This window comes from Alosa pseudoharengus, unplaced genomic scaffold (assembly GCF_046254945.1).
Source record: "Alosa pseudoharengus isolate Yale_2024_CS ecotype anadromous, Long Island Sound unplaced genomic scaffold, YU_APseudo_1.1 YU_APseudo_1.1_scf_11, whole genome shotgun sequence".
Lineage (NCBI taxonomy): Eukaryota > Metazoa > Chordata > Actinopteri > Clupeiformes > Clupeidae > Alosa > Alosa pseudoharengus.
Genome location: NW_027468576.1, coordinates 18,701,462 through 18,727,903, shown reverse-complemented (window position 1 = coordinate 18,727,903; position 26,442 = coordinate 18,701,462). Strand labels below are relative to the sequence as shown.

The window sequence follows — 26,442 nt, the reverse complement described above, 5'->3', positions numbered from 1 at the left end:
GCCTCTCCCTCCATCGTTGCTGAACGAGAGATAAGGCAGATTAAACGGAGAGGCGGACTCATTTGAAATGGATATAAGTGTGTGACCACCACTAGGCATGTGGTGTACTTGCTGACCTTGGCAGAAGGTTCCTCCTTGCCTCACTGACTCAGACCTTCCTCTTGGCCTCTCTCCATCCTTTGCTCGCTCTCTCTCTCTCTCTCTCTCTTTCTTTATCTCTCTCTGTGCAGAGCTCTGAAGCCTTTGGGTTTTGAGTGCTGCCACACACTCCTTCACTAAGACCCCTCACTGATTGAGCCAAACCGTTGACCTTTTATACTGCCTGTCTGCCTGATCCCCCCCCCCCTTCGCCTACTGCCCCCAAACCACGTCATAACAGCCCCACCCTCATCACTCGCCCCCACCCTCCACCTCCACCTCCTCCTCTTCCTCCGAATCGATCCCTGTAAAAGGCCGAAATATTACTCTGATCTGACAGTGCAGAAAGGTTGTGCGTCGCGTCAGATAAGAGCCTCCTCCCCAAATTGATGTGAGATTGTCAATAAATGCGATGGGTGGTGGAGGCCGGGGGCTGCAGGCAGGGCTGTTTGTGTCGCCGGAGCTCTGAGGCAAAGTACTGTGGGGGAGGAACGGCAGGCTGGGGTGGTGTGTGTGTGGGTGTATTTTCTGTGTGTGTGTGTGTGTGTGTGTGTGTGTGTGTGTATTTGTGCGCGGAGAGGCTGCAAGCACACATTAAAGATGCAGTCCACGATTTCGTTTCGGTTTTGCGAAAGGTTGTTGATATTTGAGCTCAACAGCCAGGCAAAATCACACCCCTCCCTGGCTTACTGCTAAAGCATCGTGTTGATTGGCTGGGATGTTTATGGCTGATTAGGTCTGAGCCGGTTTGCTTGTCTTCTTTTTACAGAGCCAGCACTGTTTAAGAACAGCAGAGTTTTCTTTTTTTTTTAAAGCTCTGAGCAATTCAAGTTCAATCTGAATGAACAGCTATGAAGGGACTATGGAAGGCAACTCAGTGAATCAGACAAAACATTTGTGGATCTAAAATCACAGACTGTTCCTTTAAAGCCCAAACCCACCCTGTTCTGTCTGATGTCAAGTCTGATGCACTTGTCAGAACTCTGAGCCATAGTAGGAGCTGTCAATCACACTTCATCATGAGATCTCAGCCATGTACGTTCAGGGTTCAGTCTCTTGCTTACGCAGGCCAGATTTGGTCAACTCTAGCCTTAGACGCCACCAGCTACCCACAACAGCTGAGAATAAACAAAAACAATTGTTTGTTTTTGCTCCCTTTTATATTTATATTAGGGGCAGTCGTGAGCTACTGGTTAGGGCTTCGGGCTTGTAACTGGAGTGTTGCCGGTTCGATCCCCGACCAGTAGAAATGGCTGAAGTGCCCTTGAGCAAGGGACCTAACCCCTCACTGCTCCCCGAGCGCCGCTGTAGCAAGGCAGCTCACTGCTCCAAGTTAGTGTGTGCTTCACCTCACTAAGTGTACACTGTGTGCTCTTTGTGTTCACTAATTCATGGATGGGATAAATGCAGAGACCAAATTCCTTGTATACGCAAGTGTACTAGGCCGAGAAACCTGATTTACATTTACATTTTTTTTTTCTCTACACCTTCAGCTCTGTGTCTCTCGGCCTCCTTGTCAGCGGCTTCCCTTCTCCATCTCCGACCCAGCGGAGAGCAGGTGTTTGGGGCGTCACTGAGCCTCTCGACGTCAGCTGGCTACTCTCTACACTCATTAAAGCCACACGGTGACCCCGTGAGCTGGCAGCTCAGGGGATTGTAAAAACACACACACACACACACACACACACACACACAAACACTGAACGCTGCCTCAGTCTCGGCCGAGAGAAAATACTGTAAAAAACAAAAGGTCAAGCAGGCCTGTGCAGAAATAAGCTGTGTCGGTTTATCACCTCTGGCCTCCTAAAGCTATTGGTGGGTACAAACAGGATTGCATCTGATGGGGAACTGTCAGCACTCATGAACTCCACCAGTTTGCAAATGTACAGTATTTGTTTGTACTCTGTTGACTTACAGCTCCTGGACATGTAAATAGAGGCATGTTCTATGTAAACACTGCAAAACTCTTTCTTCATTGACCTTTCATAATTGTAAGGTCTAAAATGATGTTATTTTTGAAGAATGAAACTATGTATTTTACCTTTAAGCGGCTTTTTCTGAATATATTTTCATGCTAAAACGAAATATAATGTCTGAAACTTAGGATGCTGACTGTGCTATCTATTTCTCATTACTTATCAGTGCAATTTCCTTCAAAAATATTCTCTGTCTCCGAGATGGCCTGCAGGCCCTGGCTAACTTTTGATGGCCCAGCTTTGTGGATGAGGATAAATTAAGTTGCATTAGGACGGCTGTATAAAACCCCGCAACGTCTTTATCCTCCACTAGCTGCGTTGTGTTTTTACTATGGGTGTTTATTGAATGTTCTCCCAACAATAAGAACGCATAAATGCTCTGATGATCTGCCTTAACCATTTTCATTATCCGTAGCCATCAGCAAGTCTGTTTGAAATGATAGTTGTTGGTCTTTTATTGGCCGTTGCATTGCCGTTTTTTCCTTTTTTTGCAGGGGAGGTTAAAAACAATGTATGTGTGGATATTTGTCTATCTCTTTTTTCTAGTTCTTCTCCCGTTGCTTTGATTTTTATCAGGCTGTTTGCATATCAGTGAGTGAGGATGCTACTGCTGCCACTGCTGCTGCAGAGAGAGAGAGAGAGAGAGAAGTGGATGAACTATGAAGTAAAACTCTCATTAAAATTTAAGCTGCCAAGTGTCAGGAGAATTCCCACAGGCCTGGAGCTTCGAGAGTGGATTCAGGAAAGGGGAGTAAAAGTGTGGGAATAAAATGTGCAGCTGTTCGACGGAGGAAAAGAGTGGGGGAAAGAATAAGGAAAAAAGGAAAGAGAGAGTGAGCGAGAGAGAGGCTCAGAATCAAAGGGAGGTCTCTCTTTTACGAGAGTCCCATTGCAGGGGAACCTTGGTGCCTTTCCAAGCAGTGGACCCATGTGTGAGCAGCGTCTGATAAAGCTGCAAACTAAGCCATATATTTGATATTGCTTTAACGCTACACATCTGTCTGTGCACATTATGCCAGAATAAGGTAATAAGGTTGGATTACCCAGCGCCTGCCATCGTCTTATATAAGTGCCTGTGACTCGTAAAACCTGGAACAAACTAAAGTGTCACCGGGCCAGCGCCTCAGTGGTGTCCCTGTCTCTTCGTTTTTGTCACAGGAACAAAGACCCCGTCTGCCCGAGCTTCCCTCTGGAGCCTATTACCGACAGGCTGGGCAGGGATGTGATCACTGCCCAATACTATATTGTGATCACACACACAAGCAATAATAAGAAATAGCAGCAGAGCAAATGTGTAAATAACCTATGCTAATGTTTCTTCTCAACAACAACAAAAAAAACAGCGGATTAATTTATTTGAACCTATTTATGCAAAATGCTTAGGGAGGCTGAGTTTAAGCTCAAACTCGAGAGCGTACACATTTAAAGCTGAGTTTGCAATAACCTCATTTAATGAAATGAAATTAAGATCATAATATGTCATTGTCTACATAAAACATAGCACATCTTACATGTAGGCGCACGGGGGAAAAGCATATATTCTATTATTATTATACTATCAGATCAGCATTTTCTCTTGTGGGCTGTCCACAGATGGAAATGCACATATCCTCCATGGGGACAATGGAGTGAACTCGTTTCTCTCTGGCAAGCAGATCTCAATATCAGATAGTCGGAGAGTGCGTTGGTTTTGGTCTGAGGCGTTTGCGCTCTGCAACCGAAGTGGAAATGAGGCTGTCTACATAGACCCGATGGGTCTGACCCCCACCTTCTCTCCTTGTTATTCTGTCCTGGGAGTGACCCCTTCTACAAGGACCTCCTGAAGCCTAGCAATTTGCTTTACAGCGGTGGCCATTTAAATTTTTAATTGCGGAGCATCCAAAGACCTCGTTTGAGGTCTACGGAGGAGACGGCGTGCAATGCGTGTGTGGAATGTTGAACCTGTCAAGATCTCTCATCTGAACCGTCATCACACACACGCACACACACACACACACACACACACACACTCCATGCCCACTCCTTCCCTTCACATACACACACACACACACACACACACACACACACACACGCACACACACAGACACACACTAAGAGAGAAAACGCAAATATATTCACCCCAAGCTCTGCGAGCTGGAAAATAAGATCAGTCAGTGGATCTTTGACCTATACTCATGGCTGTATAAGCACATGACAGAGAGATGGAGAGGGGAAACGTAGGCGCAAGCTTGCATGTGCATGCATGCATACCGTATATACACTGTATATATGCGTGAATATAGAAATATACAAAATAGAACAAATATATTGCTGCTCTTGTGTTTACATTCAGTCCCCTGCACAACTAAATCTGAGGATGTGAATTTATTTCACTCTATCTGACGTTAGTCCTTGCTGGTTACAGCTGGCCTACCTATAACTCACAAACCAAAACTATAGCACTCAGATGCTATTCTTTGTCTTATTCTTGCTATGCAGCACATGCTCGACAGAATAAAGCCCTCTTATATGGGTTAGTATGTCCTGTGACCATTGCTAGCTATTGTTGGCCTCTCTATAACCCACAAAGCAAAGCCACTGGAGTCGAATACTACTCGAAGACTTTATTTTTAGATATTTAGCACACATTCCATTGAGAGGAGTGCTCATGTGGGTTAGTGTGTTCCGAAACAAGACTGCTTTATTCCCTTTGGTGCTACAGTTGTTTTATTTCCAACCCTCAGGCAAGCGATGGTAATGCTGTTGTGCTGTGTGTAGCTTGTCTCAGCACTGGTCTCTTAAGCACGCTTGTCCAGGCCGGGCCCATGGCCCTGCTAAACCAGCAGAGAGAGAGAGAGAGAGAGAGAGAGAGAGAGAGAGAGAGCAGAGGAGGTCAGAACACGGGTCAGAACCCGGCGTGCCCGAGATGAGACGCTGATACGATTTTTATAATCAATTTACCAGACAAGGAGATAAATCCTGTCCAGTCACACGCTCCTCATCACTCGCTACCCCCTCTCTCGTCTCCATCCCCTCTCTTTACTCGTTCTCCCCACTCTATCTCCCTCTCTCTCTCCCCCCCCCTCATTCTCTCTCTTATTCTCCCTCTCGCTCTCTCCCGGTCCTCTCCCGCTTATACGCAAATGAATAATTCACCAGCCGATGTGGTGAAAGGTGAAGTAAACAAGTCTATTGCCTAATATCCCGGGAGGCTGGGGATGGGGAGGGTAGGGGGGGATGAGAGGAGGAGTGAGGAGGGGAGAGGGGGATAGAAAGAGGTGGAGAGAGAGATAGGGGAAGAAGAGCAGAGGAGCAGGGACTCCTAATGTGCCATTGCTCAGGGGCCTGCCCACTGTCCCGGAGTCATTTGCACTTATATTGACCTCAAGGTTGTGCCGAAACTAATGACAGAGCCCAGCTCTGCAGCCTCCTGTTTACACTCGCACCAGTGCCGCCCATAAATAACACACTCACGTGGTCCCGCAACACACACATCTGAGGGTTTACGAGGTCTCTCTCTCTCTCTCTCTCTCTCTCTCGCTCTCACTTTATCTCTCTCTGTCCCCTTCTCGCTCTCTCTGTCTATTTCTTCTTCTTTTTCTTTCAATAGGCAGTGCACTTTCTTCCTCTTCTCCCCTCTCTTTGCATCTCTTTCTTCTCATTTCTTTCTTCCCATCTGCATCCCCACCTCCTCCTCTTCTCTATCTCTCTCTCTCTCTCTCTGTGCTGCAGGACTCGGTCAGACAAAGGGAGGTCTGAATGCAGAGGGCACTTCAAACCTCTGAATAATGCGCTCTGCCCAGCTTCTGGGGTCGGCATGAGTCAGCCCTGTGATGCACAATGAGAAAGCTTTGTGGAGCCGCACACTGGCTGTGGAAAGGCCTTGCAAAAGGAGCCACAAAGAGACTTCATATAGAAATCCACCTATTCAACCGACACTCTATATAATGACCAGGCTGGAAGCTTGTGCAATACATAAAGCTCCAGGATTGATTTGACTGTGTAAATGTAGATGATGCTTTGGAGTTGGACCTGTTTGCTTATGTTTAGGGCTTTGTTTACATAGGAAAGACATGTTGGAGTTGTGTGGCATTATAAAACAGGTAATAATAACACAGACGTTAACACAGATATCATTATTCCAAGTGTGTGTGTGCAGTATATTTAAATGGAGAGAGGTGTGAGAGAAAGGAATATATATATATATATATATATATATATATATATATATATAGAGAGAGAGAGAGAGAGAGAGAGAGAGAGATGAGAGAGAGGCAGGGGGCGAGATGTTTGTTTGTTTGTGTGTTTTGCATGTGAAGCTGGGCGTATCCAGAGAAAGTGAAGGGTACTCACTGGCATGGTCTGGCTGCCATGCAGGGCGCTGATTGCAGACTGCGCTTCGGCGTGTGTGGAGAACTTTACAAAGGCACAGCCTGAAACAGACACACACACACACACACACACACACACACACACACACACACACAGACACACACACACACACACACACACACACACACACACACACACACACACACACACACAGATCCACACAGGGAGCCATTATTAAACAATGTGAGGAGAAGCTCGTCAAAACATGGGGGGGAGACGAGACTACCCCCCGCCCTCCCCTGCACAGCAGGCTGTTCCACCCCGGGCTCCGGGTGCTGTAGGCTCTGCTACAGATTGCACCGATGGAGCAGAAAAACGACACTATTTAGCACCACGTGTCTGTCTATACACATTACATGTAAAACATGCTATAATTGATACTTTCCAGATTCATTATGCATGTCGTATGTCTAAAACTCCTCAGGGACACAAAATAGGGAAAATATAAACACAAATCAACTATAACAAAATAGGGAAAAGATAAACACAAATCAACTTAAGTCTCAAAGTGTGGGTTTGAGATCACACCTGCAAATTGAGAAACACGATCATGGTTTTTTTATGCATCTTAAAAGCAACACTAAAGACAGACAGCCGATTTGTTTTGGGAAAAGGGCAAGGGGGTGGGGTGGGGGGCAGTGGAGATGTAATATGACGATACACAAGAAAGCTGGTCCAACAGAATCACAAGCTCTTTCCTCTCACTTCATCACAACACAGGATGTCTGAATTGTTTTGACATGAAAATGTTTTACTGGTGGACTACATTTGAAGGCAGACCCAGGGAGTGGGTCCCTCGGCCCCAGGAATCATTTCACCAACAGGCTCCATAAACACTGGCTGGAGAGATGCCTGAGTCCCTCTGCGCACGGCTGCATGTCCGTGCACATAACGTTGCCAGTTGTACTGGTAGTTGCAGTGCTGATTTGCTAATAAATGTATCAGACACACACTGTGTGTGTGTGTGTGTGTGTGTGTGTGTGTGTGTGTGTGTGTGTGTGTGTGTGTGTGTGTGTGTGTGTGTGCTTGTTAGAGAGAGAGAGAGAGAGAGAGAGAGAGAGAGAGTGTTTGTGTGTTTGCTTGAAACAGGGGATATTTCAAGGTGCCTTCAAGAGTTACATATTGCATATCTTTTATTACTGTACCTGCACCAGCAAGGCTATGTTTTCAGTGTGGTTTATTTCTTTGTCTGTCTGTCAGTAGCATTATTTAGAAACTGCTGGGCCAATTCTAATGAAACTTGGTGGAAGGGTGTACAATGGGTCAAAGAACCCAATACATTTAAGAGCAGATCAGCACCACTGGCATATCCAAGAATCATTTTTCACTTTCATTAGCATTGCAAGAGTCATAGGGCCTTGATGGAGATCTGCTCTTGTAGTATTCTGTCTGTTTTAATTTAAAAGTCTGTTTAATACACAATACTGCACAATGAATATACAAAAAACTATTGGCCCGAATCTGACATCCGACATCCGACATTTGGTGGAAGAGACTCTTTAGGCTTCTCCATGTTTTTATTAATGTATAATATAAGGACATTGCACGCCTCCTACTCCATGACTATATAAAACCAGGGGCCTTGAGACTTTGCATCCTACCTTTACTGTTCCCGTCGGGACCTCTCAACACTGTGCACTCCTCGATGACTCCGTAGGGCTCAAAGAGACGGTACACGTCCTCCTCGGTTTGCTGCTTGTTCAGCATCCCCACGAACAGCTTCCTGTCTTCTGGAACAAAAGAAACAGGAATGTGATGCACTTGTCGCTAAATACCCTGACCGCCCCCCCCCCCCCACCTCCCTCCCACACAGACACAGACACACACACACACACACACACACACACACAAACACATCTCCAATGCTCAGCACAATCAGACCTGACCAATCAGTAGACAAGGAATCTTATTACCCCACCTCCCACCCCAACCGAAAGTAGTACTCAGTGTTCTGTGGCCGGTACATGAAAATGGCAACTGTATTTGTCTGCCCCATTTAGCTCTTGGAGTTGAGTCAGAGAGCATTGTTCCCATGCCAAGTCTGCTCATTTTAATTTCTAAGATAATTGGGTTTGCTGCCTCTACTGCCGCCGCCGCCGCTGCTGCTGCTGTACTCTGGCCTGGGGGTTGTGTGAGTGAGCTGCCACGCTCGGGTCCTCCCCCGTAGGTAACGGCGAGAGGCAACGGGGCCTGATGAAAAGCAGTGGTCTCTCAGATCCGCGCGCACGACGCACGGCGCACAGCACCACGCAGCAGCACACAGCCTTTAGGGCGTTCCCGCAACTCCGCTACTGCTGACCTACAATTTTACTGAATGCAGGCTATTTATTTTTCAATCTTTTTTCCTCCCCTCAGACTATGCTTAATTGCTGCTGATCCAGTAGTTTCAGTATAGGCAAAGAAATATTTCAGCGCTCTTCGGTGAACAATAGCACTGTTGGGCTGCCTGGGGAATGCTGACTTTTCAGTAAGTGTAGTATTGAACCATGTCAAAGGAAGTGGGTCTTACCTTGACCTGATATGCAGCATTAATGGATGTTTGTGTGTGTCTGAATCTATGTGTGTGTGTGTGTGTGTGTGTGTGTGTGTGTGTGTGTAGGTGTCTCTCTCCTCTTCCTCTGTGTGTATGTGTGTGTATACACACGCCTGTATGAGTAATGTCATGTTAACAGAAACGACACGACTTGAAGCCATGCTACAGAACATAAAACAGTCTTTTCTCCTGCACAGCGGCGCAGTTCTGGCTCCCCGCCTCTGGTGCCAGCTGACAGCCTCTTCATATTCCTCTCTGCCTTCCTGTGCGTGCGTCTGCGAGCACAGAGCTGACCCACACCCGGCTGATATTAACCCACATGGCCGACCAGGAACGGCAGGCCCCGAGCCTGTGTCCCCCACACCCCCCCCACCCCCGTCCACCCCCGTCCACTTCGCTGGCTGCTCGATACTGCCCTGTGATGCACCTTTAAAATAATCACGAGTGTCAGAACGCTGTCTAGGGAGGGAGCGGCCCTGCCGCACACTCTTTATTGTTTGTGGCAGGATCAGAGGGTACGTATCAAAATAGAAGAGATTCATTGTGACATCTGTCATGGTGGATTGGAGAGCATTTATCTGCAAAAAAGGGAAAGCCCTGAACTGGAAAATAAAAGGCCAAGATGGTCCCATGTTTTTTTCCCCTCAACCCTTCCCTGAGGGGGATATGAATTCTTAGGTGGGGTATTGGTGTTCATGTGCAAATCTATGCACTCTCTCTCTCTCCCTCTCTCTCGTTCACTCACCCACATCCACTGGTATATTCAGCTTTTCTGGCCTCTTTTATGCTACTTATGGTTCCTTAGCCGGTCGTGCTTGTGTCTCCCTGCATGCGGGAGTGGATGTGGATGACGGTGAGCCTGACTGGCAGGACTAATGCATGCGGCTGACCTATATGAATTTCATACGCGCTCTCAGATATTCATACCGTCCGTAGACCGCCGGTAGTATTTCCACCTCTTTAAAAACACAACGTTTGCAGCTGTCCAAGACGCTGATAGATCGCACTTCCAGGAAATCAGCCTTTAGCTGAATAAAGCAATATCGCACCCTATCACGGATAAACCAATACTGTGCATCAGAATGCTTCAGGCCGGAGGACGCTAATTAGAAGCTCGCTAACACACATCTTCAGCCCCTGCATCTGTGGGATATGCTCACTGAAACACTGCATGCATGAGCATGTGTGAGAAGTGTTGTTTTTTTCATTGGTGCCAAACATGAATGTCTCAAGTGTTGTTGAAGGAAGAAATTAAATAATACATAACCACACATCTCATCATCTCCAAGACCCTCATAGGAGTGACTGCTTGGGCTGGTTAGCAGGAACTAAGCACCATCTCCAGACCTGAGCTATGGATGGACTATGGCCCTTGACATGAAGTAGTCTCTGTTAGCGTAGACCTCACACACACATTTACACACACAAACACTTTCAATAATTAATGAGCCGCATGGGGGAAACTCCATAGACGGTGGTCTCTTTGTGATCACTGTTACTACATCTTACCCTTGCATACACAAGAGTACACATTCTCTCGTGATAACATTGGATGATTTTAATAAAGATCCGCATGCTCATGAGAGTATTTGTGTTACTATGTGTTGACACAACAACATATAACAGTAGCTGTAAGGCAAGGCCTTGAAGGTGGATTTGTAGTGCCTCACAGTCGCTACCCAACAAAGATGTTATGGCCGTGGAGCTATTTTGTGCTGCCACTGTATGTTGAAACAAAGTAGCCTGCATGTATAATTATATGGCTTCCCCTATTCCGCCCATCACAGAGAGGAGATCCTTCATCAGCTCCTGCATTTGAATATTATTCTGACATTGTTTACTCCTTGCTTCATTACCATGGAAAATGCTCAAGGTTCCTTTAACAAAAAAAAAGAAAGAAAAAAAAAACAGACCCTTTAAAAAACAACAACAAAAAAAAAAAAAGTGCATCATTCTTATTCATTGCCGACTAAAACATTTGAGAGTTATGGTGGCTCGCCCCCTTATTAAATCCCAGGGGTGGCTATTTTTGACAGTGAAACAGATAAGGCGTCCCCTGAATAGCAATTGGATATATCTCAGACGCAGCTGATGCCGATGCCAGGGCGAACCTTGCAGTGTGGCTCTCTAAAAAATGCAGCCCATGCAGCGGCTTGCATAAGAGCCTGTAGCTCCTGATAAGGTAGGATGGATGAAGAAGGCATGCCATTGGAGTTGGTAAATCACTGTCCTGTGTGGGGAGGGCTACAAGGGTGTGTGTGTGTGTGTGTGTGTGTGTGCTAGTGTGTGTGTGTGTGTGTGTGTGTGTAGTTGTGTGAGTGTTTGTGTGTATATAAGTGTGTATGTGTGTATTTGTGTTTGTGTTTGCATATGAGTGTTTGTGCATGTGTATGTGTGTGTGAGTTTCTACGTGTGTGTCTTACAGCAGCCAGTCTGCTCTGTTTTCAGCCGAATGCTAGTGACAGCAGTAGTGGAGACAGAAAGAGAGAGAGAGAGAGAGAGAGAGATGGACAGAGAGAAAGAGAAGGCTCACACCAGAGAGAACGAAGAGAAAAAGAGAAAGGGGCTGGTTGCTATGACAACTACTCATACATCGGGCTGTCAGTCATGTTTCATTGGTGCTGGGGATAAAGGGCTGAGGGAGGGGGAGGGGGAGGGGGGAGGGGAGGGGGGGATGGGGTTCTGAGCCGGGTCATCTCCCAATCCACTCCCAGCTCCAGTGTGAATTCCTCTGTCAGCCTCAGAGATAAGGGCAAATTAGGAACAGTATTAGCATCGTGATAAAAACAAAACTAAACAAAAATAATGAATGGATACATTTATTAAAGGAAATTATGGAGCTTTGCAGCCAGGGCCGTGCTGTGTGAAGGCCGTCCACGTCCACTCATTTGGGGAGCCGATAAGAGATGACCACAGAGAGATTGTGTGGTATTGCTGATATCTCTCGTTCTCTATCCCCAACCCTGCACTGTAGTTTGGAATACCAAGCAATTTGGCTCCCCCCCTGCCCCCCCCCCCCTCCCCTTTATGTGGGCTCCAATAGTGATACAATAACCGAGCAAGCAAACAATGCTCCTCCGTAGAGCAACCGCAACACCACCACAACAACAACACAACAAGGTTGACCACACAGACCCCTATAGAGAAGAGGGAGAGCGAGAGATTTTAATAAACCGCCAGAGAGATCGGAATGCTTAGCCAGTAGAATTTAATCCATTTAATTACATATGTTATATATATAGCTGTGTCTGCAATACTGAGAGAGATCAGCTTGTTGTATAAGCTCTGGGCTCGAGACGCTTGTGTTCTTGCTGGCTGTTGTGTGTGTCGGTGTGTCTGGTGGGGAGAGGAGAGGAGAGAGGAGAAGAGGAAGAAGAGAAGAGAAGAGAGGAGAGGAGAGGAGAGGAGAAGAAGGCTTTGGCAGGGAACGCTGAGCAGCACTAAGAGACTTGACGTTGCCAGATCTCTCCCGGAATAATTGCTCTCTCTTTTTTTTTGCGCCTTGTGTTTTTACAGTTGGGGGTATAGCAGGGTAGGATTGTGTTGGTGTTACAAACTTGGAACAACCTCTAAGGATTCTAGGGGGGTTTACTTTAAGCTATATTTTGCTTTTTGTTTTTAACCATAGAACAAAGTTTTATGCTATACAGTGATCTAACTACGTTCAGACGATGACAATATCCACCGAGGGTTTTATTTTCTGGAAGCAGTGATGTCGCATACTTTGGAAAGAGAAAGTATTTTTGGGTTTACTATTGATTCTGTTCATGCTGTCAGAAATACATTTGCACATCCCGTGGACAATGTCTGCGAGTCTATAAATTAACACCACAAGCTTCAGAAAGACAATTCTGTTAAAAAATTAAAGTGAAAGTAGCAAAAATATTATAACGGAACAGCAAAGGACACCTCCTCTTCACCGTTCCGTTGTTACTACAGTCTTTAAAAGTTGGGATTGGCCACTTCAGCGGCAGAATCTGACCCAGCAACAGTGTTGACGTGGCAACGGCATCCTCTATCACGTCTCCCCGGTTTTCTCCAAGTTTCATCATCCCCTGCGTGTGTGACAGCTTCTTGTTCGGTTGGCGTGGCGACAGGGGCCGTGTTAAAGTCATCATGAGCCTGAACGCCAGGATGTGGCCTTCTCAGTGCCTGTGATAAGAGTGGTGTGGCGCGTTGCGGTGCGAAGTGGAGCGGAGTGGAGTGGAGCGCGGCATCCTTCAGCTAAACGGCCCTCAGGGATACGTTATAGGGCCACACTGCTTTAGCACGGCAGTCTTTTACGCGGCAAACCGAATCACAGAGGTCCCCGACCACTTTATGTGCTAACCCATTTACACACTCACACGCAGTCGCACACATTCAGTACACATACATACACACATACATAGACACACTCACAGACAAATACACATAGTAACACACACACACACACACAAAGTGACACACATACAGTACATATACATACACACATATATAAACACTTTGACAAACACATACAGTATGTACGCACACACACACACACACACACACACACACACACACACACACACACACACACACACACACACTCAGTACACTTCCTCCAAACAAACACTTTAGTGTGGGAAAGGGTATGGCAAACTGTTACATCATCCTGTCCAACACGCCCTGCCGCAGAGGCAGGGACCAGAGCGAGTCCACACAGCATACGCAGGGTGGGGGTTCCCTCCGGCACTAAACGTGATACACATGTCATAGTTCCATCGTAAAAGCTTGAGAAAATGGCATCAGATAGTGTGTATGTATGTATGTGTGTGCGTGTGTGTGTGTGTGCGCGATGACAGGAACTGATATATAATGCATTACACCATCTGATTTTATTTGCTTGCTCTATCTAATGATTTCATGGCCTCCCCTAGAATATTAGGCACTGTGGCCTCAACAATAAACCCTTTAAAAAAACACCCCAACAGTATTTTATTATTTACAGACTAGACTACCCACTACTGGACTATACCCTATCTCGTCTAGTGTCCTGGAGGCCAAGCAAAGCTAAGCTTCCCCTGTTCTGTCCAACAATAGTTGTAATTTTAATCAAAACATTTTGCTTAATCATTTAACAGTTATGTTCATTTCTCTGTGCTGCGCTGTCATCTCCCTCTCGTGGGAAAAAAAAAACCCAAAACATATTTACAAGTCTTGTCTCATTTGGCTTTGTCTGAAATTTCCCACAAGCTACACTGATCCTGTCATCATCTCTTAGAGGCTCCGTGAGCGTTTCAGGTAAAGTGATGGTATGGTGCCTGGCCTGGACACCGCGGAATTTGTGGGCGAGAGAAATAATAGATGCCGAAATTGCTTAAAATATTTTATCTCCACCATACGTGTCTGGGCAAATTTACGCTCAACGCAATAACAAACGTGAAATATGACTCACTGCCACGTGTAGGTCTCATCATATTACTCCGGCAGCCATAAATCCTGAAACTGCTGTGCAACGTCTACGCGCACAGTATATAAACATTTACAATATTGCGGTGCTATTTATATTGTCTGCCTTTATAATGCCATTTTGTGAAGCCTTTTGGCATCACTTAAGGTGAAGAGTTTTTTTCTTCTCACTCTCCACCCAACCTTATTTCCATTTGCTGGCGCTTGTGTTATGTCCCGGCCACATTTTCTGTAACGTTACAGTAACAACTTTTACCTTTGCCGGTATTTAACGGCGTTCCTGTCTGTTTCTTAATTATTTTCTCATCGGTCCGTTGACACTGATTCATGAGGTTGGAGGTGAAATACACACCCCACCCCCAACAACCCTCCCCCCTTTGCTCCACTGCCCTTGTAGCCGCCCCCCCCCACACCACCACACACACACACACACACACACACACACACACATGCCCTGCACCCCCCAGATCGCCTCCACCGGCCTCTCCCTCCTGTTACCTTGTGATGATCTCAGCGGGGCTAATGAGTTACCTTCATGCAGCGGTTGCTCTCAAGTAATTAACTCCCCCCTAACACACACTCTCACACACACACAAACACACAAACACACTCACACACACTCACACAACTACAGACACACACACTCACACACATACACACACACACACACAGACACACACACACATGGACACAAATACACACCCCACCCCATCCCTTTCTGAAGGACGAAATCGACTACAGCAAGATACAACAAAGTTCATTAAACAGCCACACCAAACAGGCATTATGTGTAACGTGCTGCCTTGTGCATCGCTCATAAAGGTAAGGCCAAGATCGCTTTGTGTCCCGCTGGGACTGAAACTCCTCAGAGCAGCAATAAGCTCTGGCTGTGCTCCGACTCAACTCGACTCGAGGAGTTAAGAGAGGACCCGGAGAGAGTGTGAAAGAAAGTAGCAGACGGACAGAGTCAGACATAAATTACAGCTCCGACCGGAGAGGAGAGCAAGAGTGTCAAATCGAAAGAGAGAAGGAAGAGAGAGTAGGATAGAGTAAGCGGTAAGCTTCTTCATGCTCCGGTCCCGTGTGGGAGAGGATCGTTTCGCCGGCGGCCGCGTTTGACGGAGAGAAAGCGCGCCCGTCAGGAGGGAAGGCGGTGACGTGGGAAGGTGGTGGGCGAAGCAGGTTCACCGTGGCAACGACCTCCATGGCCCAGACCTTGACGAAGGTGGAATATGTATCTGCCATGCGTATTTTACACAAGCTGCTCAAAAACTGCGGAGTTAACAGTTACAGGCCAGAAAAAAAATGCTGCATAAGGCGAACCTGCAAATACATAAATATATCCCTAAGCCTTAAAAGCATGTGCGGTTTATTTCCGTAAATTTCATAATAGCCGCCCAGCTTGCTATTTCATTTACAGGTATAAGCATGCTAAAGGCTGAGTCCAGTTCTGGCCTAAAAAAAACCCTGGCAAACTGTGATTTCCTAGCTGTGCCTTTGTGTGCATTGGTGAGGCGTATTGGAAAAACGGGTGTTAATGCTCCGGATGCAGTGAGGATGCTGCCTACTGTTCACTTTGGCAGGCTGCTGTCAACGGGCCTTACAGCGGACATAATGGATTTCTGCAAAGTGCTAAAAACCTTTAGCACATGCAAAGCATACGACACTGGTCCCTGAGGAGACCACTGGCTAGTCTGGGACTCTATTGACCAGGTGCCACAATCACTTTTGTTTAGTCCCAAACCATTCAGTGGCCATGCTAGAGAAGAGGTCAACCTTGGCTAAACGGGTTTTGTTGACTGTGCAGAGGGGATAACACCATAACTATCTAGCCATAACTATCTACATGAAACTAGCCATAACTATTAACATGAAACTGTTCTTTACAAAGTATCGATGCAAAATGAAGCTCAACCACATGCACTTATTGTACGTAATATATATATATATATATATATATATATATAGTATGTAACATATCTATCTATCTATCTATCTATCTATCTATCTATCTATAGTATGTAGCATATCTATCTATCTATCTATCTATCTATATCTATCTATATATATATATATATATATATATATATATACATATATATACACACACACACACACATTCCACATCTTGTAGCTCAGTAAGTGGGTTATAGTCTGGCAGTGGCACCTCCACAGACATACACACATGACACGGCACTGAGCTGGCAGACTCTGGTTTCCACAGCACGCCGAGCACCGGGCCAGTCCGAACCAGACCCACCCATTTCCTCCATGCTGGCGGGGGTGGGCATCTGCCGTCTCCACGGACAGCCAGTGACGGCCGCCAGGATCCCCCCCGCTCCCCCTGGAAACCGTCCAGTGGGTCAGGCTCTGTCTGTTTGGAGAAATGGCCCCTGTTCGCCACTCTCGACCGACCTGAGGCTTTTTTTTAAATGGGCGAGAGGTGGAGGGGCGAAGGAAGCTCCAATCCCTCAGCTACAGACCTGCTCTTAGCTTCATTATTAAAAATGGATTAGAAGGAGAAGAGAGAGAGACAGAGAGAGAGAGAGAGAGAGAGAGCAAGACAAAGAGACAGAGAGAGAGAGAGAGAGAGAGAGAGAGAGAGAAATGAGAGGAGAAGAAAGTGAGACAGAGAAGAAAGGGAGCAGGAGAGGGAGAGAGAAAATAGAGTGAGAAGAAGATGGAGTGAGACAATGGAAGGGAGAGGAAGGAGAAAAGAGATAGAGTGAGCAAGAGAGAGAGAGAGACAGAATCTGTGTGAGGATGTGTGTGTGTGTGTATGTTTGTGCATGTGTATACGTGTGAGTATGTGTGTGTGTGTGTGTGCATGTGTGTGAGTGAGTATGTGTGTGTGTGCTGAAGAGAGAAAAAGGGGAAGGCCAATACTCATTCAGCCTCGCTTGCTTCATCCCACAGCCTTGACAGCCTCATTTGTTTTCATTTTCAGGATGTTTTGCTTGATATCTAACGGAATAACTATCTATCTATTGACCAAATCATCAGCAGCGATGAGCGTAATTGCTCATGGGTTGTCATTTATGTACGCGGCCTCGCCTTCAGACCCCCCACGTTGCTTTGATTATGTGTTGTCATAACAAAACAAACACTTGCGATCTAAATGATATGGATGTCATCGTGACCTGAATCAGAGCTATGCGAAGCTGCATTCATTCTTGTGGACCGCCTTGGTGGCAGTGCAGTTTAGTGTGTGGTGTTTCACGTGTGCATCCATGTGATTTGGGAGAAAATGACGAATATGTAATATGACACAATTATAGTGCATCCATTAGTTTGTGCAATAGACAGACACTCTGGTTGACTTCACTGCTATTCAAAATATTTAGCTGTGGTGCAAGAGTTCAAGTCAAGCGCCATCTTCAAGCTCTGTGTGTGTGTGTGTGTGTGTGTGTGTGTGTGTGTGTGTGTGTGTGCGCATGTATGCATAACAACTCCCTTTGGGCTAGCTGCCTCTGTGTGTCCGTGTGTGTCCGTGTGTGTGTGTGTGTGTGTGTGTGTGTGTGTGTGTGTGTGTGTGTGTGTGTGTGTGTGTGTGTGTGTTTGCAGGCATGCAAGCGTGAGGGATCTTAATGCACACAAGGAAGCAGAGTGCCACACACCCGCCCTCACCACAGGGTTTTGTGCGAGCAAGCACAGAAGTGTCGTGTCAGCACGCGCCATATGGAACCGTGGTTAAATAATATAAAAATCACAATCGTGTGATGAAATATACATGTGGGGGACCACCGCCACTCTCTTCCCCTTTGTTGGGCTAGTCTTCCAGGAGAGATTCTGCCTCAGTTCTTTCTCTCTCTCTCTCTCTCTCTCTCTCTCTCTCTCTCTCTTATTCTCTCTCTCTCTCTTTCTCTTGGCTGTCTCTGTTTCTTTCCTCTGCCTCTCTGAGTGACATTTTCTGCCAGGGGGCCTGTCGATGAAGCCCAAACCCCCCGAATGCCCTACTTTCTCCAACCTGAGCGTGAGATTTCTCCTATCTTAGTTCACCTTAATCTAATTACGAGTCTAAATGGCAAAGAAACTTTGCATGCGAAGAGCATGAATATTTTTACATACATCTTCGGCGGCCTGGAAACCTGAAGGCAGGCTGCAAGTCATCATCTCTGTGTAAGGTCCTTAATTACAGAAACGGCTACAAGGAAATTGTAGAGTTTTACGCCCAACATTGTTGTAGCTCTGATCAAAAGCTGAACTGACCAGGTTTTCAGGTATTCAGAATGTTTTGCCTTTTTCATGAGGGTAGTTTTGCTCCCTCTAGACTTATCAAATTATTACTGTGTATAAGTGTATGTACGTGATTGTGTGTGTATGGCTGCATTTGTGTGCATGTACGTATGTGTGTAGGCATGTGCATGTCTCTGTGTGTGTGTGTGTGTGTGTGTGTGTGTGTGTGTGTGTGTGTGTGTGTGTGTGTGTGTGTGTGTGTGTGTGTTTGCATGTGTGTGTGTGTGTGTGTGTGTGATTATCATGCACTTGTACTATATGTCTGCCTGTGTGATTACAAAAAAATGAACAAAATGACTAGCAGATTGCACAAGCCAGTGCAACCGCCCGCATCTTCCGCTTCCGCCGGTGGATCCGGGACCTCGTTCGCTTCGTTCCCTCACTCGGTAACGCAGCGGATTATCTGAAATGAGTCGAGTCAATTCATCATTTCAAAGGCCAGTCACTCCGCAGCTGATTAGTTATTGTACACACTTGTCAATTAAGGCTCCCAGGAGAGGAGAGGAGGCATTGTGGAGACTTTCGAGTGTCTCACAGCGCATGGAAATCAGGAGGGAGATGGAGGCTGAAAGAGACAGCGCTGCAGGGACGCGTCAGAGAAGCCTTCAGGAGAATAACACAGGACTTCCTCACTGTCGTCACGCTGTACGGGCCAGTGAGAGGAACGCGTTCAGTGAATCAGACATCAAAGTTTTCAGCAAGCAAGCAGACGGAGCAGAGGAGTGGCTTGCACGGGATGGCGAGATAAACATGGTACTTAAGCTACTGAGGGTGAATAGTGCAGACACACAAAGTGCTTAGCAGAGCGTACAATCATGAGGCTCTCTCAGACTCTTGGTGATGGCAAGATTTTGAAGGTAGGTAGATTTGGAGTATGTAAGTAACATACTCATAAAATTCACATTAAAAGATACATGATTATTCAAAGGTTTCACTGTGTGAAATATAATACTTCAAAGGTCTCATTGTGTATATCAGGTTCCAGTGCACTGCCTAGATTTGCTTCATAAACATGCTCCCCAAACTTAATAACTTACAGCTTTATCATTTACATTTTTATAAATTCCTCAGGTCAACCCAGTGGGTCATTAGCACCTACAGCCTCATTCTACTTTAGCTGAGCACAAACAAGAGGCGAAATGCTCAATACTCATTTTCATTAGACTGCAAGTTTATTTCCCACTGGGTTAAAATCCACATTGAGTTATTTCCAGTGTTCAATCAATACATGTAATATAAAACATGATCACCCTCTAAATCCTTGAGGTTTGCCACCGCAACAATTGCATGTTAATGCACTTATTGCTCTTCGTACAATCATTCGGACAAACATTTGATTTGGGTGATTTTAATTGTAAAGAGGAGGGAAAAAATAGGAAAATGAGAATGAAGGACATTTGCATTGCAGATAAAATAGATAAAGAATAAATCTCCCAGCCAGCAGGGGAGGGGAGGGATTGAAAAATCCAAAAATCCCTGAAACTATAAACAGAATCCTATATGCCTTCTGTCCAAAGAGTCTCACTTCAAACTGCTGCTATTCACACTCTGACACAAAGGGGTAGTGTGTGTGTGAGTGTTTGAGTGTGTGTGTTTGTGTGCGTTCATGTGTGAAAGAGAGAAAGTGTGTATATGTCTGTCTGTAAGGGAGAGCAAGAGTGAGATAGAGAGAGAGAGAGTGTGTGTGTGTGTGTGTGTGTGTGTGTGTGTGTGAGAGAGTGATTGTGTGTGTGTGTGTGTGTGTGTGTGTGTGTGTGTGTGTGTGTGTGTGTGTGTGAGTGTTTGAGAGAAAGAGAGGGAATGAGAGAGAGAGAGAGAGAGAGAGAGAGAGATGAGAGAACGATGGAAATAGAGAGAGAGAGGGAGAGAGAGAGATTTGCAATAAAAATGCATGTGTGAGATGACACTATGCTTGAGCACCTCATCCCTGCTGGGTGCCCATAAACACCTCGGCCCTGCGCCGCCCCGCACTGCCCCGGTAATAAACTAACACCTCATTCCTACCCCACTGGCAGAGGACCCCAGTGAGCCATCCGGCCAAACACAGCCAATGTGCCTTTTTAACACACAAGTACCGATGCTCCCATGAGTCTCTCCATGGAAAGAGAGAGAGAGATAGAGAGAGAGAGAGAGGAGGGGCCTTTTAATAAACCCATAATGATATGCTCTAAAACCACAGGGGTGAATGTAACCTTTCGCATTGGAGGACGATGTTATTAGAAAAGCCAAAGTCAGAGCAGTCATTTAAAGTGTGTCCTGACAGTAACGGCTATTCCCATTAGTTTCTCTGCTGTCTGTTGAAATGCGGTGAGGGGGAAAAAATAAATGCCACCAGAAGAAGAAATAATAGACCCCTGTTTCCTACAATTTCCAATTCAATTTCCCACCACTGACCTGAGGTAACTAGAGAAATCAATGTGAGCACAAGGTAAAGAATTCTGACTGCAACAATAGCAGCCTCCCCTTCTTCCTCCAAAGGCAAAACCCATCCATCACTGGCAATGTCAAAGTGACAATCTTGCTTGTCTGATCCTGACACACACATCCTCTTTGAGGGTAAATTAAACCCTTGATCCATGGAGTTACCCGTGATTAATACGCACTCCCATATCCTTTAAGAGAGCCTTAACCCCCAAATGCTGGAGCCTTGGGATTACGGGTTGAGGCTCCCGAGGAAGAAACACTCCTCGGCTGTGTCTTCCACGGAGAGCTTGTTATCAAAGGCCAGGGCTGCTGGAAGAAAGGTACGGGGTGAGAGACAGCCCTCTCCGAAGCCTCTCTCTCTCTCCGCATACTGTTTGGATCATATCATCACAGAGACTCCTAATGAAGTGAAAAATATCCAAGAGAAGTACATTTCTTTGATCTGCTGCAGTTTCTGCTGCTGCATAAAGGGGCCAACGCCAACTCAATAACTCCAATGCTGAAACGACCTGCACCCAAGGGGGGAAGGGGGGGGGTGGGCAGAAATCAATGTCTGCCATGGTTGATCAGCATCTACTAAAGACCGACCCAGCGTGTACCGAATATGCAACATTTTCCTCTTCGCCAAAAGTCAACAGCTTCTTTTTCCTTCTTACTGTTGGGGAGAATCTCAGACCACTGGTCCACAATTTTAGACCACTGGACCAAAAGGCGTCAGAATACAACACACGATGAAAGACATTTTTTTTCTCGTCTCATCACGAAAAGCCGATAGATGGGAAAAAAAAAATGGTTGCTTCAAACATGTGTGCCAAAATGCCTTGATCAAATGACTCCTTAATGGTCCAGGCGATGTGGCATAAAAACAGCAGGGGCCACTGGGAAGGACCCTGCAGGCGTTGGAAAACACTGACGCTTTGCCACGCGTCTCTCCGGGCCCTTCATGTTCCCGACTAAAATATGGATTATTGTGTCTCAGCCACTTTTATCTTCAAACACGGTTTTCAGCCATCTGTTGTCAAAGGCAGGAGACCTCTGCGCCCAAAGTGTCTCTGAAAGAAAATGGACGGGAAGGGGTGGGGTGGGTGGGGGGGGGTGATGTGGTGAGAACGGAATGGGAAAGGCCAAAGAACTTTTGAAGCGTGAAAGACTCTGGATTTACTTTTTTCCTTTCCTTTAAAAAAAAAGAGAGTGAGAGAGTGATAGGAGTGAAAGAAGAGAGAAAGAAAATCAAGGTCCGGGGGATTGTGAAATGTTATTTCTATCTACGCGGCTTTTCTCCGGGCAGACCTGAAAAGCATGGTTACACCAGTTCAGCAGCCATCACTTCTTATTTTCTCTTTTGTAAAGTGCGCTCTTTGTAAATCTGTCTGGCACTTAGCGCTTTAAGGTCTCTAGGGCCTCTGTGTGGGCGGCTTTCCTTGGGTTTTTTTTTTCTCCTTTTCTAAACATGAGATGGCTCCTCTTTCAATGCGCACCACCATTTGTGACCCCAATACTCACGCGGAAACTTGCCTGTATAATTTCCGCGCAGGCCGATGTTTTTGTGCAACACCTGCAAGTGCGGTGGAGGAGTCCTTGCTGTTCTTGTAGAGGACCTCGTTGGTTCCTTGTTAAGATGCCTGCATTGCGTATGCCACCGGCACCCTCTTGTCACTTGTGAGTGTGCGCGTCTTGGCGCTCAAGCCCTCGGAGTTGGCAATTTCCTGCCTCTCAGCTTTTGAGAGGTGCAATGAGCAGTGTACGCTACCAGAGTCGTTATCTTGTCTAACAAATAACACGTGATTCGAAACAACAGCAGCTTCGTCATGCAGAAGGCAGCACTGCTACACCACCACACAGCACCAATTGGAAAAAAGGAATGTGTGTGTGTGTGTGTGTGTGTGTGTGTGTGTGTGTGTGTGTGTGTGTGTGTGTGTGTGTGTGTGTTATGTGAGTGAGAGAGAGAGAGAGTGTGTTTAGGTAAGGAGGTGGGTTGTAAGCTCGAGAAGGCAGATGTTTTAAAACACGTATAATTGCCTTGGAAAAACGTTTTCTCCATCATATCGGATCCATTGAGCAGGATGAGTGTGCCAGACGTAATGTCTCTATAGGAAAGCTAATTTTCATGCCAAAATGAATCCTAACATTCGTGTGCGCTCATCAGGGGAAAGGCAACAAATCTTCCATCAAACACAACAGAACCCACCCCACCACACACACACACACACACACACACACACACACACACACACACACACACACACACACACACACACACACCACCCCTTCACCTCCATCTCCTCCAAAATACCATTAAGATCCCAGGAGAGCCCTAAGCCGAGCATACCAGTTGCATTACGCGTTAATGCCAATGTGTCTGCTCACAAGAAAATGTTGATTTTTGCGTAGCTCATACTAACTTTCCCCATAACAAGGAGCTATTTAGATCTGTCCTTGGCCAAAAGGCAGGAGTACTTGAAATGTGTTTAGATTTGGAGCAAACATCAAAGAGACTTAAAGCTTATTTTGAAGTGCATGGTGCCCTAAGGGCCCGAAGCGGCTGTGTGCGGTTGCTATGCCCCTGTAAATAGTTTGGATTTTTGCTCTGTAAAAAAATTCACCGTCTCTCTCTCTCTCTCCCCGCAAATTTGATTCCTCACCGGGATCTCTGACGCCACCTTCACCAGAGACAAAAAAAGGAAATAAATAAATCACTTCATATAATGGAGCTGCCAATTGCTCTGCAAATATGTCGATCACAGGCCCTGTAGATACCAGGCAGCCCAACCTCATAAATGGCTATACATTTAAACAGTACCGACTCTCACTGTTGGTAGCAACACAAATATTGTTGGAGAAAATGACAGTGCTGCTCTGATGCTGAACATATGATACTGAATCCATCAACATCAGCCAGGTGTCTGCTAAGACGAAAAGCTGTCGAAGGCTAATTAAATAAATCTCAGGTTTGCTGGCAGATCTACAGAGGTGATATTCCACATGGTTGAGCCTAATGTTATCTCCTGACCTACTAACTAGCCAGGCTTGAACTCCTCCTCTACATATCATTATTTATAATGACATGGATGGTTATTATTCCTTTGCTTTTAACCATAAATGCAATTTCATTTAGTGTGTCTTTTAAAAAACCCATAAAACATTAATATTGACTTGAGGCTGCCATGCCGAGACTCGCTCCTCATCCATTTAGACTATGGTCCATTTAGCTTTTCTGTCATTAGAGATAATACAAACTAAATAAATGTTAACATGGCACTTCTACCGAGACCCTCACCCCAAATACACACACACACACACACACACATACCCTACCCCCACATTTCCTCCCAAGCCATCAACATCCATGCCTTTCCACGGAAGGAAAATTTATTAATTTTAAATGCAGGGGGGAAGAAAAAAAAAACATGGCTGTGCATTTGTGCTGAACAAATTTCAGCTAATTATAACGCAAACTGTACAAAATGCTCTCCGTGACCACTGCAATCCTCTTTGCTATGCTCCGCGAGGTTCCTACACCCATTACACTATCACAAACACACCATGTCAGCACGCAAACACATACCAACACCCACACAGAAAGCAAGTGAGAAACACAGAGAAAAGAGAGAGAAAGAATTACAGAAAGAGAGAGAGAGAGAGAGAGAGAGAGATGGATGGGGAAGGGTGGGGGTCTCCATGCTAAGTATACTGACAACATCCATAGTTGAATACCATCAATCTTATTTATCTCTCTCTTTTGACTTTGTCTAATATTGTGCTGTGTGTGTGTTACACAAGCCATGGATCTTTAATGAAAGATTTTGCAATGAAGCCTAGTCACTTGGCTGGTCTAATGAGATCCCTAACTGTTCCCACCATCTGCCAACCTGTAGTGCTGATATTAGGAACGCGGCAAACTTGGACTCAGTCATCCCGCTAATCTTCTCTCTCATGTCAACAAGCTAAAACAGGGGCTTCACAAAACACTTTGCCGCTAAGCCGCGATTCAGAATGCGCTTCGGCTAAAAATAAAAGCTAATTTCCTGTGTCATCTAGGTGCGAACAACACAGCTCAAGCTCTGCTTTCTTGAATGTGACCCCCACCTTCCCCCACTCTAGAAGGTTCTGCTGTCCTCCCACAAACACATTTGTTTGTGTTACTTGAAGTTTTGACAGGCGAAATGCGCAGCGAGGCCTTGCTTTAGGTGAAACTCATCGGCGGGCTTCATGGGCGCCAAGCACTGTTTGTCTCGCAGGGAGGAAGACGAGGAGGAGGAGGAGGAGGAGGTCATTCCGTGAGAGCTGAATGATTGACTCGCCGCTGGAGATGCATGCTTTCTCTCTCTCTGTCTCTCTCTCTCTCTCCTTGGCTCTTGAAGGCATCCGACGGGAAACTAAACGCAAGCTGACGTGGTGGAGGCAACGCTGCACGGGAAAAAATGCTGCTTTCAATCACCATCAATGCCTCCCATGTCCCTCACGCTATGACTGACCTACAGTATATACCTGGCTTATCTACAGTATCTACACTGACATTATTATTATCATTATTGTTATTATTAACATTATTATGATTATTATTATTAACATTATTAATATTATTATTATTGTTATTATTAACATTATTATGCTTATTATTATTAACATTATTAATATTATCATTATTTTTATTATTATGATTATTATTAACATGATCATCATTATTATTATTATTATTATTAACAATATGCATATTATGTATATTATGTATATTATGTATATTATGTATATTATTATTATTGTTGTGGTTGTTATTATAGGTCTTGTTCTTGTCATTTATTTAAACTTTTTTAAATAAACTTTTACTAGCCATTCTATTATCACAATATTTTTAAAGCAGCTCTGTGAAATGGAGGTTGCCCAGATGTGAATGCAAAAAAAAATGTTGCATCCCCGCCCCTCCACCCCTGTTCAACACACCCTTGAGTCTCAGATCTGCTCTTCCTGTTGGAGTGCAAATTGAAAAGCGGAGCACCCATAAGAGACTGGATTAGGCCCCCTTTTCCCCCGCCATGCTTAAATTGCCCTAATCTCCCATGCAGATCACATCTGCGGCTAATTGATGGATTTGCTGGAGGATCTGAGAGCGGCTTGCTCCAGCGTGTACACGTGTTTATTTTCAGCGGGCGAACGAGCAAGTGAGCGAGCAGAGGCAGGGGCCTCTCTCTCTCTCTTTCTCTCTCTCTCTCTCTCTCTCTCTCTCTCTTTCTCTCTCTCTCTCTCCGTAGCCGTCCATCGGCTCCTGCCCGTCCGCCTAACAGAGCCAGATGATCAGCAGTGACCCGACTGTCAGAAGCCATCTCCAAACAC

General features: G+C 45.7%; 1 protein-coding gene across 22 annotated transcripts in view; it reads right to left on the bottom strand.

Annotated features, from left to right (window-relative positions):
- celf5a (cugbp, Elav-like family member 5a) overlaps positions 1-26,442 on the bottom strand; it is a 167,558-nt gene that overhangs the window by 18,537 nt on the left and 122,579 nt on the right. For 13 of the 22 annotated variants that reach the window (XM_076277040.1, XM_076277050.1, XM_076276910.1 and 10 more), the window contains 2 exons: positions 8,087-8,215; positions 6,447-6,526 (listed from right to left, as the gene is read on the bottom strand). In XM_076277040.1, coding sequence (XP_076133155.1) covers positions 6,447-6,526; positions 8,087-8,215 — 209 coding nt within the window. The remainder of the gene's footprint in view (positions 1-6,446; positions 6,527-8,086; positions 8,216-26,442) is intronic. The other 9 variants (XM_076276916.1, XM_076276984.1, XM_076276932.1 and 6 more) reach the window with 1 other exon arrangement.